The following is a 16,007-nucleotide window of genomic DNA, read 5'->3' as shown; positions in this document are numbered from 1 at the left end:
TAAACGGTTGGCTTGAGTGTATTTTTAAAAAAGAAGTCACAATATTTTTCATTATGATGCTGAAGCAAAGCAACAAGATAAGCAATCCATCATACAGTAACAGTGTTACCGTAAAATGATTTGACTTTGAAATATTACTGAGGTTGGCAACAAAAACAACCTGTAATAAATATGGAATATGGTGTTTCCAAGATGAAAATACCGTCAGCACTTGTTGTCAGCTTTTCTAAAACACGAGGACACACATTGTAAAAAATACCGAGTTAAAAAGCCGTTTTGTCCATCCGAGGAAAAGCTAACCGATTGAAGTTCATATCTCAGCGGTTTTCTGTTCCCAAAAAAATATAGAGAAAGGAAAAGACGACATCCATTGAGCTTGAACCATTTTGTACAGATATATTTACATGTTTGGTAAGAGAAACCGTACAAAAAAACTGAACTGGAGGAAAATCCTGTATTGTAGGCAGGTGAAATCTTGTCAAAGACTCTAGTCTAGAGCGATGATGTCTTCATCATCATCATCGGCCGGCTGCTGGTCCAGGCGTTTGCGCTTAGATGAAGCATCGTCCGTTTCAGCATCATGATGTTTCCTCTTTCGGTTACTGGACTCTGTGTCCATGGTGCTCGATGATGGCTCTTCATCGGAGTCTACGAGAAGGACATCATCATCCTCTACAGCTGCTGGAAATGGGGAAAAATAGTGCGTTAAGGGCTGTTTACACCAAGCACAATATATACTACAATAAATATATTTACATCAACATTGATGAACGAAAACATGTAAATGTTATGTTAACATGTTATCGATAAGTTAATGATAATGTTTATTTTGTAGTTTTAAGCTTTTCGTTTAGCCTTGTAGCCAACAGACATCCTCACTACTTTGCTACTAGCACATCTGTTAAGTGAATCCAACTTGTGCAATCTAATCAAGCAGCCATTTTAGGAATCAGTGTAGTAGTGGAATAAAAACAACAGATTTTCTCCTCAGCATTTTTAAAGGAGGCTAAAAGTGCTGACGGTATTTTCAATGCATTTTCATTTTGGAAAAACCATATTCCATATTTATTACAGGTTGTTTTTATTGCCAACCTCAGTAATATTTCAAAGTCAAATCATTTTACAGCAACACTTTACTGTATGATGGCTTGTATATATCCTTTTGCTTTACAGAAGGCTGAAACTAGCACCAGCAGCCTGAGGTACTTAATTTTTAACTTCAATTCGATAACCTGGCTTATCTACTAAAACTGCTGATCTACTGGGACTTTCACGTACAACCATCTCTAGGGTTTAAAAAGAATGGTCCAAAAAAGAGAAAATATCCACAACAGTGTATCTATCTTCTGATCGCCACTTCCAGCAGAACAACACACCATTTTATAAAGTCGAATCATGTCAGACTGGTTTCTTGAACTTGACAATGAGTTCACTGTACTTAAATGGCCTCGACAGTCACCAGAGCTCAATCCAATAGAGCGACTTTGGGATGTGGTGGAAGGGGAGATTCGCATCATAGATGTGCAGCCGACAAATCTGCAGCAACTGCGTGATGCTATCATGTCAATATGAACCAAAATCTCTAAGGAATATTTCCAGTACCTTCTTGAATCTATGCCACAAAGGATTAAGTCAGTTCTGAAGGCAAAAGGGATCCAACCCATTACTAGGTGGGTGTATTTAATAACGTGGCCAGTGAGCGTAGTTGTGCTATAAACTCTGCTGTTGTTTTACATATGGAACAAGCTTAAACATGCAAGATTTAAAAAATAACAATAATAATAATAATAATTTGTGTGTAAATTTAAGTGCAGTTCTGCAAACAAACTAAAGTCATTTAATGCAGGATTTAGATTTTTTGCTATTTTCAATGTAATCAGGATTTAAAAAGCAGTCTATGAGTACTGTGTACTTTTATACATTTTTCATTTTGTCGTTAATTGAATAAAATCTATAGAAACCTTTTGAATTTTACAATAGGCGTCCCTCCTGAGAATACATTTCATTTATAGACTGAATTTTAACAGATCAAAATGCAGGTTTGGAATAACATTTCCTTTTTTGGTGTGAACTATTCCTTTTACAAGCAATATTTTGTTCTTACCTTTCGATGAGGTAGATGGCTGGGCAGAATCTTTATTCCCATTGGCAATGTTTTTCCCTTCTTCCGGGGCACTTGGAGCAGGCGCTTTATCCGGGGCGTCACCGACTACTTCAAACTCAACATCCTTTTCCAACTCCTCACTAAAAAAGAATGCCAGGTACATTTTAAATGTAAGGAAGCAATAAATATTATCCATTAGCTAAAAAAAATACACACCAACCTGTGAATTACATTGACCAGAAGAGTGTAATCCTGTAGGAAGTCATCTGCTTGAAGACGGCTCCCATTCCGAATCCCGAAGTCAGACAAAAACTTGTTATTGTTTGCTATAAGGATCAAAGACGAAAAGAGTTTAAGCATCAAATTAACAATATTACATATTAACAACATTATAACAGTGTCCCATTTAATTTTAGATTTGATGTCATTTAGTGCAAGAATAGTTTAAAACAAAATATCTTGTCAGTAATATTTTAGTGCAGCATCAACATACAATAACAGCAAATTGTGTTATTTAAAACGTTGTTTCACTATAATAATTTAAACTACTACAAAAACTAGGAAACTTTTGATAATTTTAAATATCATAAATTTTGTATAATTATTCAATCAATTTTTTTTTTATTAAATACAGGTAGACCTGTCACAATCTATATACCGACTTTTCATACAACACGCAGACATGTCCTCAACTTTTGGTGATGCAATATAAGTCACCTGTACATAAAAAACAATTATAACCACATTTTAGCTGATTGTGGAATGATTGCGTCTCTATTGCTTGTCAGTGACTACGTTTACATGGACATCAGTAATCAAATTATTTGCCTTAATTTAATTAAGACAATAGCATGATTAAGGTGTTTACTTGAGTTGCTTTTTGAATGTTCCTTTCATAATCCCATTTTACATGTTACAGCACATAATTCGATTAACGTCATTGCGTCACCACGCTATCTGCATTTCCTCCAGAGTTTCGCGTAATTTCGGATGTTTCATTTTTAGTTTGTCGACGTTAACTACAGTTTGGCACTTTCACTTTCATTCGGGAATATTTCATGCATGCTCCCCGTGACAAACAAGATATTGGATGCAACTATGAAATGCTGAAAGAGTGCAGCTTTAATGAAAGTTCATACCGCGGGATGAATGGAAGAAAACCTCCGCATTTCACGATGCAGGTGTCTGTGGTCTGCACTGACTAGGTAGGTGCAAAAAGTGTCAAACAGCCGTGTGTGTGTGTGTGTGTGTGTGTGTGTGTGTGCGTGTGTGCGTGTGTGTGTGTGTGAACAATCCGGTTGCAAAACGCGGCGAAAAGTCCTACATGACAATAATAGTTTAAGGTGTTTACATGTTTGTACTGCACTTCAATAATGCGACTAAAATCAGCATACTCCACATGTCTTAATTCGATTTCTCTTTAGTTCGATTATGACCTTAATCTGATTAAATAAATAAATAAAAAAAAATAATAATAAAAAATAAAAATAAAAATCGCTGTTTACATGGTAGACTCTTAATCAGAGTATTGTCTTAAATCGCATTAAAATCGAATTCTTGGTGTCTATGTAAACTGTGTCAGTATGGTTAAAAAAACCTGTACAATAAATTACTATAGTATATTTTTATGTGGGTGTCTGATGACTGAAAATAGATCTGTTACTTTTCTCTAGCTCTTTTCACCTTTCACATTATATTATTGTTATTTACTTAGGATATACGTTTTCACATTCTGATCTCAATCTAATTATTAAATAGTTAAAATGACTATAAATTAAATATTCTTAAGAATAAAATATCAAAATGGTCTTAAAATGCCACTATTAATGTTGTTTATCGCAATAAATATTGTTGCCATATATATCGTACGACAAAAAAATAGATATGACAGACCTAAATACAGGTCACAATTAGGGATGCTAAAACAAAACCTCACAGATTAACCGTTAACCGAAAGGGTGCGTTTGTAACTGATTAACGGTATCAGTTAAATGATTAAAAATATGTTTTTTATATATTTTTACATTTTGGCTGCATAAGGGACCGATTACAGCGGATGTGCTTTTTGCGTTGAGAGGGGACTCTTTTGAATGGTTTGCTAATGGTCGTGAGTGTTTTTTTGAAATGTAAAGGTACGTTCGGTGTGATCGGTTCCTAAATGTGCAACACATATTTGTTAACTCACGGGACGGTAACTCATGCAACCATACGTGCCTACAACAAGTTTGCCAAAGAAGCAAAAGGAAATAAGAATAGTGCAGTTTGACAGACGAGTTGATAGCCTCTATCCTGAATCTGCATTACAAACTCAACAAATAGGCTACAGTTTTGATAATTTAGTGTACAACCAACAAACCAACTTTTTTTTTCCATCTGAAAATTAGTTATTAATAGTTCTTATATAATATAATTTTAAATATCATTCGTAGATTAGGCTATGCAGGTTAACTCCGCACCAAACTGAGGCTTTCACTTTACACCTTAAAAAACATGTATGCAAAGTAATGCAATATCATATGTAAACAACAAAATTGTTATATGCTATGTTAATGAGCAGCGGTTGTTGATTGGCAAAATTAATCGCAATGAGCATTACTAGTCACAATATGTTGTTTGAGTTTTACCCAGTTGTGTAGAATTGAATTAAAATTGAACATTTTTAATAGTTTTAAAAAATACTTGAAATGAAAGCACTTGCATTTATTAGTAGCCTATATAAACTAACTTTTGTCAAGTGTATTTGATACAAAACAACAAAATTATGAATCTTAATTCAAATAAATAAAAAAATAAAAAAATTAAAAAGCGACCAAGCTTTTTGGTTTTGTTACAGCAGTGGCTGACAATAATGTATATATGCATTAACCCTTTCACACGTACTGAGGATATTATGTTTTATGTTTGGATATTATTAGGAAGTTATGTGACATTGTACAACAAATAATATTTTTACATTACCGTAAGGGTTGGGTTTAGGGTTGAGATAGACGCTATAAATAATATAAACATTTCTCGTTAACTTCCGATCGCAGCTGTATCCCTTCTAGCAACAACGGCAGCTCCCATTGCTCATCATATAACCTAAATTATTAGCATTGTTAAACTGTTTAAAAGACAAAATCTATGTTCTATCACATATTTGAGCATCACAAATTTCACAATATAATCGGAACATTTGTCAATATTTACAGAAATGGGCAAAACAAAATACAATATATACATAGATTATTCGGGCTGGCGGGTCACGTGATAAACTCGACATTGCTATGGGTACTTTAGAATGCAATAGAGTCTAAGTAACATAAAACTCACGCAGTAGGGTCAGCTGGAGTATTTAAAACTCACGCTTGAAAGGGTTAAGTCTAGTTTTTGAACTGAGCGGTAGCTAAATAATTAGGCCTACTCCGCTACTTTATTTTACTGCTGGTCATTATGATAATACCTGGAGAGAAAAATATTTCCTGAGGTGGTAAATAGTTTGAGAAGCACTTAAAAAAAGATGCCCTCTAAAAGCTGACTTAATTTGCACCTTCGGTCTCTCCTTCTTCTGAAGAGATAAGGATTGTTCCTTTTCCATCTTCAATCTGCACATCTGGTGCCACCATGCCAAACTTCTCCTTCAGTATCTGAAAAACAAACAAACACCACAAATAAACATTTCTACCTCCCAAACCAAATATAGGTCACCCTCTTTAAACATGATATTGACGCAACTATTGATACCTTGTCCTGAAGAGCTTGCACCATGGTCTTGTGCACGTTAAGCTTTACTGTGACCTCGGGTTTGCTGGCACAAACATAACAGCTGGCATTTGGAGGGTCCAGTGCACACGGGACGAGCAGCTTTTTCCTGGGGTTTGGCTGTTTGTTTAGAAAGATCTAAAACACAAATCATTCAAAGGTCAGAATGGTCTTCAAAACCAAAGCCACTGATAACCAAGTGAGAAAAAGAGAAGTGAAGATGTGTTAGATTAGAGCACATAATGCAATTCAGTTTTGATCATGAACTGTAGAAGCAGCACAGCAAGCTCACCGTGCGACACTGTTCAAAGTCTGAATTGAGAATCTTTAGCGCTTCCAGAACAATGAGACCGGCAATGACGGCGTTAGTGGTGGCTATTGCTGGAATGATGTTGCCTGCCATGGCTAGATGAGAAAACAGCATGGGTTAAAGCCACATAAAAAATAAACTAATTTCAGTTGAAACACTCAATTGTTATTAATTCATTTGTTTTAATGCCACATTCATACCAACACTTGTACCAAATACTGTCAATAAGAAATTTCTAATAACTGTTTTTTTTTAAATCATGCATTGCACAACATACATACAAATAACAACGTATAAAAAGTCTAATTAAATCTTTAAATTTGATAAACGATAAATTTTCTAAAACTCCTCCAAAAGACACTTTTTTTAAAAACATTTCCCTTAAATAATTACCTAAAAAAAAAAACACGCTATAATCATTTAAAATATAAATTCTATGTTTTAGAGTCAATATATTCTTACACAAGCTACAAATGTTTTTCTTCCACTTTCAGAAGTCTTGAGTGGCCAATTCTACATATTGTATGTACAAACTGGTCATGTCCACTTTAAAAATGGTAATAATTTCTTTAATTTAGAAATGAATTCACTTCAGACAATTTGTTGTTTGTACATTCACCCCATTCGCCATTTTTCAATAATATACTGGTAGGGATGGGTACTGTTAAGGTTTTAACAGTATTACTACTTTTTTAAATCGATACCACTTATCGGTTGGGTACTTTAACGGTTCTCTTATTGGTACTTTTTGTAGAGTTTTTTTTAATGAAAAAACAAACACACATTGAACAGAATTAACAACACTTTATTTTATTATTACGTTTTTAATGTAAAATAAAACAAAACCAATAATTGTAAAACAAATAAATATTTTTTTCCTGTATATGAATGTACAATGGTTTGAAGGAAAATGACTACTTTTAACCATTTTTAACCATTCTTCTTTAGAAAAAAATCAATATGTTTGCCTTTTCTGGCAGAAGTCGGGATCTTTCTTGGTTTATCGTTCTCCCTGCAATTGAAAATACCCCTTTTGAGTTGCAAAGTGCAGTTAAATGAGATAATGTTTATGATTTCTCATTAACGAATTCACATAAATGAGTTAACAGTGTTTTGGGAGTTAACTGTGTTTTTAATACAGTTTTGTAGCATCTTGCAATGTGAAAATAAGCAGTTTTTTATAATTTCTTAATAAAGCATAGTTTATTATTAGGCTGTATTTGTAAATACAGTAATATATAAGCATTTTTAATGTTTAAGATTTATTTAGGCTACTGCAGAAAACAAATACTGTTTCACTGTAACCGAATGTGTGCGTTTTGTTTTAACTATTAATATTATACTAATTTAGGTGATTGACTGCTGGCATAACAATGTGGATGATGAAACGTTACCGTTAGTAGCTATGCAGTCAAAAACTTTTCATTTGTCTTTATGCAGTTAATGCACTTTTGAAAGATACTTTCACTTAGCCAGATTGCTTTCGTTTCCGCTTATACAAGAAAACACCTTGTTGCGTTTGTTGCAACGGGCATTGTCGCTGTCCACTCGGGAAATACAACCCGTTTAGTTAACTCCGCAAGCTTACGAGCAGTGTGTGCACGCGAGTCTGTGTTGTGAGCTATGTGTGTGCGCTTAGCGCGAGTCTCCGCTGAGTGCATTTAGTAAGCATTTCTTATGTGAGATTGCCAACTGTGCAGACGAATATTAAATATCGCAAATTAGAAAAGGTTGGTCAGTTAAATTATGCTACTGTAAGTAATGTTTATTCAGCAATTATTCTCCAGTACCGATAACAGAACCGTTAAGCTCAGATCTTATCGATACTTTGGTCTTTTATAATGTAGCACCGATACTGATAAAGTACAGAGTTTCGGTAGCCATCCACATATACTGGTATTAATTTTATAGTCAAAAGTCAGTGTCTCCTTCGATATAAAGCCATAATGCACTTATTTAAACTTGAGTTATTAATGCATTTAAAAAAAATTTAAATCAACCATACACCTACATTTGACATCAAAGCGGCTTTTCATGTTCATGCTGAATACATTCATGCGCAAGTTTGAAGCTGCTGTAACAAAGTCCATGGCTGGAGGATCGTCCTGAAAACAGCAGCACAAATAAAAAACATCCAAATGTTTTATTCACATAAAAATGACAACTGCACCTCTTATATTTTGGTTGGGTATTTAGACATTTTGACTGAAATGTTCTAAATCCATGGAAAAATTTAACCGATAGATGAAAGACATACGGACACCCTATGAAAAAAGCGTTTAAAATCTCACCTTGTCCCAGATGAGCTCTGCACCGTCACCCTTCTCTTTCAGCTGAGATCGCAGAGTTTCTACGCTGTGCTGGAAGAGCTGAGCATAACCCTGGACTCCCAAAACCTGCTGGTCCTTCAGTCCCGAGCCAATCACCTCCTCCTGAGAACCTGCTTTTAAAAAGACCTCCTTAATAATCATCTTCAACATACAATTACATGTTTAAGTAACTATTGATAGCCATGTAAGAACAAAATACGCACCAAGCTGCTTGATTTCCTCCCATTCTAGTGGTAACGGGGCTTTTCTTTTTTTCCACAACTTATCCATGGTCAGTAGATACATGATGTCATCCTTAAAAAGCTGCAAGGAAATTTAAAAATTACTTTCAGACAAAAAAAAAAAAAAAAAGACTAAAGTAAGGTGAGATTTGTGACAGAGCTAGCACCTTGTTGAAGAGTTTGATGGGGTCGTAGCCTGTAGAACGAGCCCACTCTTTAGTGGACACTCGTTTAATGTCTCCATCCTGATCGGAGGCTGTGGCTCGAGCTGCTGCATCTGCAGGATTCCCTGAGGTGATAAAAGCATCCTTTAATCAAACAGGCCCATTAAAAATCTATGCGAGTTGCACCTTTAGTAAATACAGGGTTTCTGCAGGTTTCATCAAGTAAAATTTAAGACCTTAAGACTACTGTAAATGAAATTTCAGATTTACGAAGGGCTAAACACGAAGGATTTTTTTTTTCTAATGGCCCAGTTAAAACATTAAAAACCATTATCAACAAGTGTTATTGTAACAAAGATAATTAAACCATATTGGTAAATAGAGGATGGATTGTTGGTGATTGGATGTGTGTTGGCCCAAGTGGGCAACTTTACAAGGAAAATTAAGACCAGTTTAAAATTATTTAAGACCTACAACACAATATTTCAGCAAATTTAAGACTTTAAGGCCTTTAAGACATTTTAAGACCCTGCGGACACCCTGTATAGAATTAAGATTTACACAAAAGACAACACAATTGCTGGATAGAAACACCTAGATGCATATATTTGCTAATTGTTTATGCAATATTACATTTACTTGTAAAAATACACTTCTAAATTATCACAAAATTAGTTGTAAATGTCTGGCTACTCACAGGCGGCTTCAGGGTCAGCAGTGTCGGGCGATACTTCCTGATCTGCATCCTCCTCACCAAACAGCTGACTATGTTGGCAATATAATGACATGCAAAAAGAGGGCAATAGCAAAATTAGCTAAAATTACACAAAACAGCAGGATATTTATACACCAATTAAATTATTAAAACTACCAACAGATACAAACAAGAATCAAGATTCTTCGCTACAACCCCCCAAACAAATTTGGTATAACATGAAAGATTACTGATGTAAAGTAGAATTTACTTCTCAAATAAACATTTTTACAGTTTATTAAAACACAACCTCAGAAATATCAACATTTGTATGTTTTACATTAAACCATAAATCTTTATTTTGCCAGAAAAAGAATGCTCCACATATCATTTATTTTGGGGATGTTTCAATTAAACTAAATGAAAAGTAAAATATTAATTAGTAATTGCATTATGAATTTATTCATTTGATCAATCTAGGGATGCACGACATATCAGCAGCCGTACCGTTATCATCCGAAAAATGCTATTTTTAATGTTATCGCTATAGGTCCAATATCAAAATTAGGCCGATATCTTCAAGCCGATAGATTACGGAATTGTACAGAACTGCCTGAATCGCTTATACGTGGGTCAAACATGCCCAGTGCATCATAAAAGAGCTTTCCTCACATAGCGATGCACACATGCTAAATAACTCGTTGGGTTGTTTATAATCTATGATTATTATTTTCAACGCGTTGCTTGCCATGTGTTGTTGATGTAAGATTGTTTTCAGTTTGATCAGCATTTTTATAATGATTATAACGAGGGCACGTGATGGCTTATACATATACAAATTCAATTATATTAGTCATGCTTTTCAATTACTAATAACTACTCCCACACGCAATCTGTGTGCTCAGAAATACGCAGCTTTTTAGACCATCATTAAGTCTATTTATTTACTTGTGTAAATTTAGATTTATTCAGTTTTTAAATTAAATTAATTTCAGGGATATTATTGACTAATATGCAAATTTTCAGTTGATTTATTTACAATACAGTTTGTAAAGTAATATTTTCTGTCTTTTAGCAGATATATTATATGAGAGACTTGCTTTGCCAAATGAGTAGATCTAATTGGATTTGCGCTGGAAAATCCGCTGATTTTTTACAAAATTGTGCAGAAATAACAAATGTCTGCAGTTTCTGTCTGGCCCTACTAAAAAGTCATTTTACAAATGGGATCCAGTAACATTGTACTGTGAGAACAACATTAGTTTAAGTTTTACCCTGAGAAAGGACAAATATGATTGCTAACTTACTTGAAGAGATATTTGGCCCACACAATGCAGTGGATAGGTTCAGAGGGGGTGTTGCGAATGGTGCAACCTGGGAAGGTTTTCTGTGTTGGTTTAGGCTGGCACTCGTAGCATTCTGTCTGACCCTGAAGTTGGGAAATGCACAAAATATTAAAGCCAAGAGAATGACATTGAGATTAAATTCACCTACGCGTGTACACAAAAGAACGACAGTTCACCTAAAAATTAACATTTACCCACTCTTCACTTTGATCCAAACTTATTATGCTATTAAAAAAAAGATGATATTTTGAATAACAGTCAACTAAACCATTGTTAAAGCACACATCTTAATTCAAGACTGTTCCCATCTCTTAAAACATAAAATTTCAGCTCTTGCCATCAAAAAGACATTTAAGACAACCTCAAGTGAAGAAAAATGTTGAGATCCCTCCTAAATTAGAGTTTTAAGTATGATTAGGGTTAATTGAGTTTTTAATGTGATTTGTGTGATGATATTGAATGTATGTGTTGCTTGTTTTTTGTGATATACATGATGCTGATGTGAATACTGATGTGGTTGTGTGAAGACAAAGATACATTTTCCTTGTGGACAATAGACATGGGATGATTACAGGTTTCAAGGTTTATCGTGGTTTGGAAAAGTCTAGGTATTAAAAACGCAAAAAATTATGTTATACCTTTCTTAATGTTGCTTTGTTGTTTTTTTTAAGTGTTTTTTTTTCATGTATTGTAAAGAAATCTGTGTTTTTGAAACTAATGAAGATGGCAGAAGTTTGATTCATTTAAATTATTTAGCTTGACATGTTTATCATTCCAAAATATTATAAATGTTTCCTAAAATAAAATATATTGTGTTCAATGGGAAAAAAAGTTTTTTTTTTTTTTACTAAGACATTTAAAACTTATTTTAGAGCTGTAAATCACAACACTGTAATACCGTGAAACCATGATATTTTATCCAAGGTTATCATACCGTCAGAAACATATACCAGCCCATCCCAAGTTGACAATACACAAAGGTGACCAAACCATTGTCGGTGTCCTTTGATTCCACAGTAATTATGTTGGCTTGAGAAAGAACTATTAGGATTTGATCCCAATGTACCCTAGCAACTGTCTAGGAACCACCTAGTAATCAATCAGAACACCCTAGCACTGCCTTAGGAATCTCTGTGCTTCCTGCCAACTGCTTTGAGTCCCAGCGCAATCACCTTGACTTTCTCAAGTCAACATCAATGTTCGCCAACAAACTTTAGGTTCTAGTTTTTTTCTACAATGGAAGTCAATAGGGATCATCTATTTTTTTTACTTCCAACATTCTTCCACATATCTTCTTTTGTGTTTAGCAGAACATGTGGCTAAATAAATACTGATTTCAAGGGAAACTATCCCTTTAATAAAAGAGCCTTGCCTTCTTGATAACTGTGACTTGTCCCAGATAGCCAGCCGTGCCACTCTCGATGAGGGGAATGTCAGCCGCCAAACACATTCGGTTTACATGATTTCTGGCCGCTGTAATTATAAGACAAAATACTTTTTATACTGAAACAAGATGATCCTTCACGTTAATATTTGCAGAAACTAATTCACACCTCTGTTGTCCAAAGCATTCATTACAAGCTGGAAATTCCTGAAGAACTCCACATTGTAATCTGGGCTGCAAGAAGGTGAGGAAAAAAAAGATAAAGGTTTTTAAATTATTGCTTCACACAGTAAACAAACAAATTTGCAAAGGCTTTTTTGGCAATAGCATAACTGCACTCACTTCATGATGCTGTCATGATAGGCAGTGATGTTCGCAGATGGACAAAACCGAAGCACGCTCTCCTTGGCAACCTAAAATGCACACAGTCGTCAAAGTCTGTTGCACATTTCTGAATATTACAAATGAGCTAAAGTCAGTTTGTATCATTCACCTGAGCTTTAGACTTTCCAACATGTTTCTTCTGAAACAGAAATTGTCTGTTGAGGTTGCTGACATCAATAGTATCCAGGTCAATCTGCAAAAGAGGATAAATAGAGAACCAAGACACTATGAGACATTAGTAGACACAGCTTAAAAAAATAAAAGCTAATCAATTATATTATGTATTTATTTAATGAACACCCAAAATACACAGGTTGACACACACTGAAACTTCATAAACTTTGCGATTTCACATTGTTATTTTAAGAGCTCCTGAATATTTTATCAAGTTAATAACAATTAATTAAAAATATATATAAAAATGTTCATCACCGTTCTTTCATCCAACTTAAGTACCTTGGCATTGGATTGACTGTACCTTCGCTAGTTGTCTTGAAAAATGTACAATGCAACTATCTTTTTTTTTGGCCACATTTGATAGTTTTAAATCACAAACTTTCTTAATCTTCACATCACATTTTTTTTAAAAAGGGTTTCACAGATTTGAGATATTTTAACAGGAAAATTGAGGAACGGCAAATGAGCATGCAAAATTATACCATAACTTTGAATTTAAGACTTTCTGCTTTAGGATTTTATTAGGAGACCTCATTTTCCTCTTAATAAGCACCTAGTAGTTTAATTAGCATAATATTAGCAAAATAAACAAACTTTCAAAATTCAACCCTATTAATAATAAGGTAAATTGGTTTTATATTCGCACATTCATTCAGTGACAACTTGTGACACAGTCCATATATTGTTAACCACGCTACTTTGAATATTCAGTCTTAAATCACATGTAAAAATGACTTCAAAACATCAGCACTGTTTAATTGACTATGAACAATGTTGTACATTGATAGCCACTAATAGCCAATATGATTTCCCCATTTAGAATTTGCAAAGAAAACCTTTCTTTAAGTGGATTATTAAGGAGAAAGTATGAATGTAGGAATATAAAACCAACTTTACCTCAATCCTATTAAAAATTACAGACTTTACCTTTAATGGAGATTCCAAAACGCTGTTTATTAGCACTAAATTTTATATTTATCTGCTGGAGTGAATGAGATCTTAAAGTTAGCTTTTTAATCATTGACTGACCCGGGAACATTTCCTTCAACAGTTTGGCGTGGAGTGTGGCCATCGTGGTCAATGTTTACAGCACAGAAAAAACATGGCGCGAAATCAAACATATATGATTTCTGTGTTCACTATGAGATAATACACAGCATTACGTTTTAAGTATCTTAAAGTAACGTGTAATGCATTAATATACACATTCCATGGCTGTGGTTTTCATTGTAGGTTATTATAATTGATCCTCGGCAATGATGGGCCTGATTCCTCCAGCACAAAGAGAGTCCGCCTTCCTCCAACTTACCACCTCAATATTCTTAAAGCCAGTGAGCACCAGGTTTTTCAGGAGCTCGCAGCCGATGCCTCCCGCCCCGACCACCAGCACCCGGCAGGAGGAGAGGGAGTCAGCGAGCTGTTTTCGGAGAGGACCGACTAGTTCTGCCATTGTCGGCTCGGCGTTTCGGCGGCGCGCGGACGAGCAGCGGTTTGATCCTGCGGGGAGGGAAGTGAGTGCGCATGCGCAGAGGCTGCAAAAAAGCGCGTGGATTGCAGGAGGTTTTAACTGGCGACCTCTGTTGGCTCGGCTGAGCTGCAGAAATGTGTTGTTAACGGGATAGTTTACCCAAAACGGAAAATTCTGCCATCATTTACACAGCTTTTACTTGTTCCAAACCTCTACAAGTTTCTTTATTCGTTTGAACGCATAAAAAGATATTCTGACGAAAGCTGGAAACTTCTAAACATTGACTTATACAGCATTTGTACTGTAGAAGTCAATGGTTACAGGGTTTTTTTAAAATATCTAGCAAATATCTTCTTTTGTCTTCAATGGAATAAAGAATGGACTAATAAAGGGTTGAAACCACACGAGGGTGAGTAAATCATGAGTCATTTTCCATTTTGGGGTGAACTATCCCTTTAGTGGAGAGTCTGTGATTCTGTCATCATCATCTACACACCCTTTACTTGTTCCAGACCTCTACGAGTTTCTTTATTTCTTTTATACATGCACCTAAGAAGATATTCTGGAGAAAGCTGAAAGCTTGCAAACATTGACTTCCACAGTATTTGTTTTTTTTCCTACTGTAGAAGTAAATGGTTACAGGTTTTTAAAAACATTTTGCAAATATCTTCCTTTGTGTTAAATAGAATAAAACATTTACTCATAAAGGTATGAAACCACAAGAGGGTGAGTAAATAGTAAGTAAATTTTCGATTTTGGGTGAACTATTCCTTTAGGTGGAGATTATGTGATTCTGTCTTCATTTACACACCGATTACTTGTTCCAAATCTCTACAAGTTTCTTTATTCTTTTTATACACATAAGAAGATATTCTGAAGAAAGCTGGAAACTAGTATTTTTCCTACTATAGAATCAATGGTTACAGGTTTTTAAAATATCTAGAAAAAATATCTTCTTATGTGTTCAACAGAATGAACAATTTACTCATAAATGTGTGAAACCACATGACGTTGAGTAAATAAGAAGTGAATATTCATTTTTTGGTGAATTGTCCCCTAAAGTGAAGATTCTGTCATTATTTATTCACACTTTAGCACTTTTTTCCAAACCTCTACTAGTTTCTTTATTCTTTTTATACACATAGGATATTCTGAAGAAAGCTGGAAGCTTGTAAACATTGACTTCCATATCATTTTATCTACTATAGAAGTCAATTGTTACATGTTTTTAAAATATCTTCCTTTGTGTTCAACAGAATAAGGAAACACAAGGTTTGAAACCATAAAAGGGTGAGTAATTAGTGAGTAAATTTTTGATTTTGGGTGAACTATCCCTTTAAGTAGAGATTCTGTGATTCGGTCATCCTTTTCACACCGTTCACTTGTTTCAAATCTCTACAAGTTTCTTTATTCTTTTTATACACTTAAGATATTCTGACGAAAGCTGGAAACTTGTAAACATTGACCTCCAAAGTATTTGTTTTTTCCTAGATGTCATTGGTTACAGGTTTTCAGCTTTCTCCATGAAAGACCCACCCCCCACTGACAGTCCAGAATTTGGCTCCTATGTGAGCTCATGTGTCCCACTTTTGACAACTATGCCATCATTAATTGTGAAAATAACCAGTAGAAGAAGGCTTTGAGACAAACAAATTTTAATTAATTAAATTGTTATTTGCCTATA

The 16,007-nt window shown here is 34.6% G+C and overlaps 1 protein-coding gene across 3 annotated transcripts; it reads right to left on the bottom strand.

The window, feature by feature from the left end:
• Positions 1-14,351, bottom strand: uba2 (ubiquitin-like modifier activating enzyme 2). Of its 3 annotated transcripts, none has more exons than XM_056452139.1 (17): positions 14,165-14,351; positions 12,788-12,871; positions 12,637-12,707; positions 12,464-12,528; positions 12,283-12,383; positions 10,872-10,993; positions 9,568-9,635; positions 8,874-8,995; positions 8,689-8,788; positions 8,447-8,598; positions 8,167-8,260; positions 6,138-6,250; positions 5,828-5,983; positions 5,634-5,730; positions 2,325-2,430; positions 2,105-2,244; positions 1-681 (listed from the first exon to the last, which is right to left on the bottom strand). In XM_056452139.1, exons 1-17 carry the CDS (start codon positions 14,303-14,305, stop codon positions 488-490), a joined length of 1,926 nt encoding a protein of 641 aa, XP_056308114.1. In that variant the 5' UTR covers positions 14,306-14,351; the 3' UTR covers positions 1-487. The 3 variants fall into 3 exon arrangements, with proteins under 3 accessions (XP_056308114.1, XP_056308116.1, XP_056308115.1); XM_056452141.1 differs by having other exon boundaries at positions 1-678; XM_056452140.1 differs by having other exon boundaries at positions 8,447-8,595.
• Positions 14,352-16,007: the final 1,656 nt, after the last annotated feature.

Source organism: Danio aesculapii, chromosome 25, assembly GCF_903798145.1.
Source record: "Danio aesculapii chromosome 25, fDanAes4.1, whole genome shotgun sequence".
Lineage (NCBI taxonomy): Eukaryota > Metazoa > Chordata > Actinopteri > Cypriniformes > Danionidae > Danio > Danio aesculapii.
Note: the sequence above shows the minus strand (reverse complement) of the source record. Positions and strands in the feature narration are given on the sequence as shown.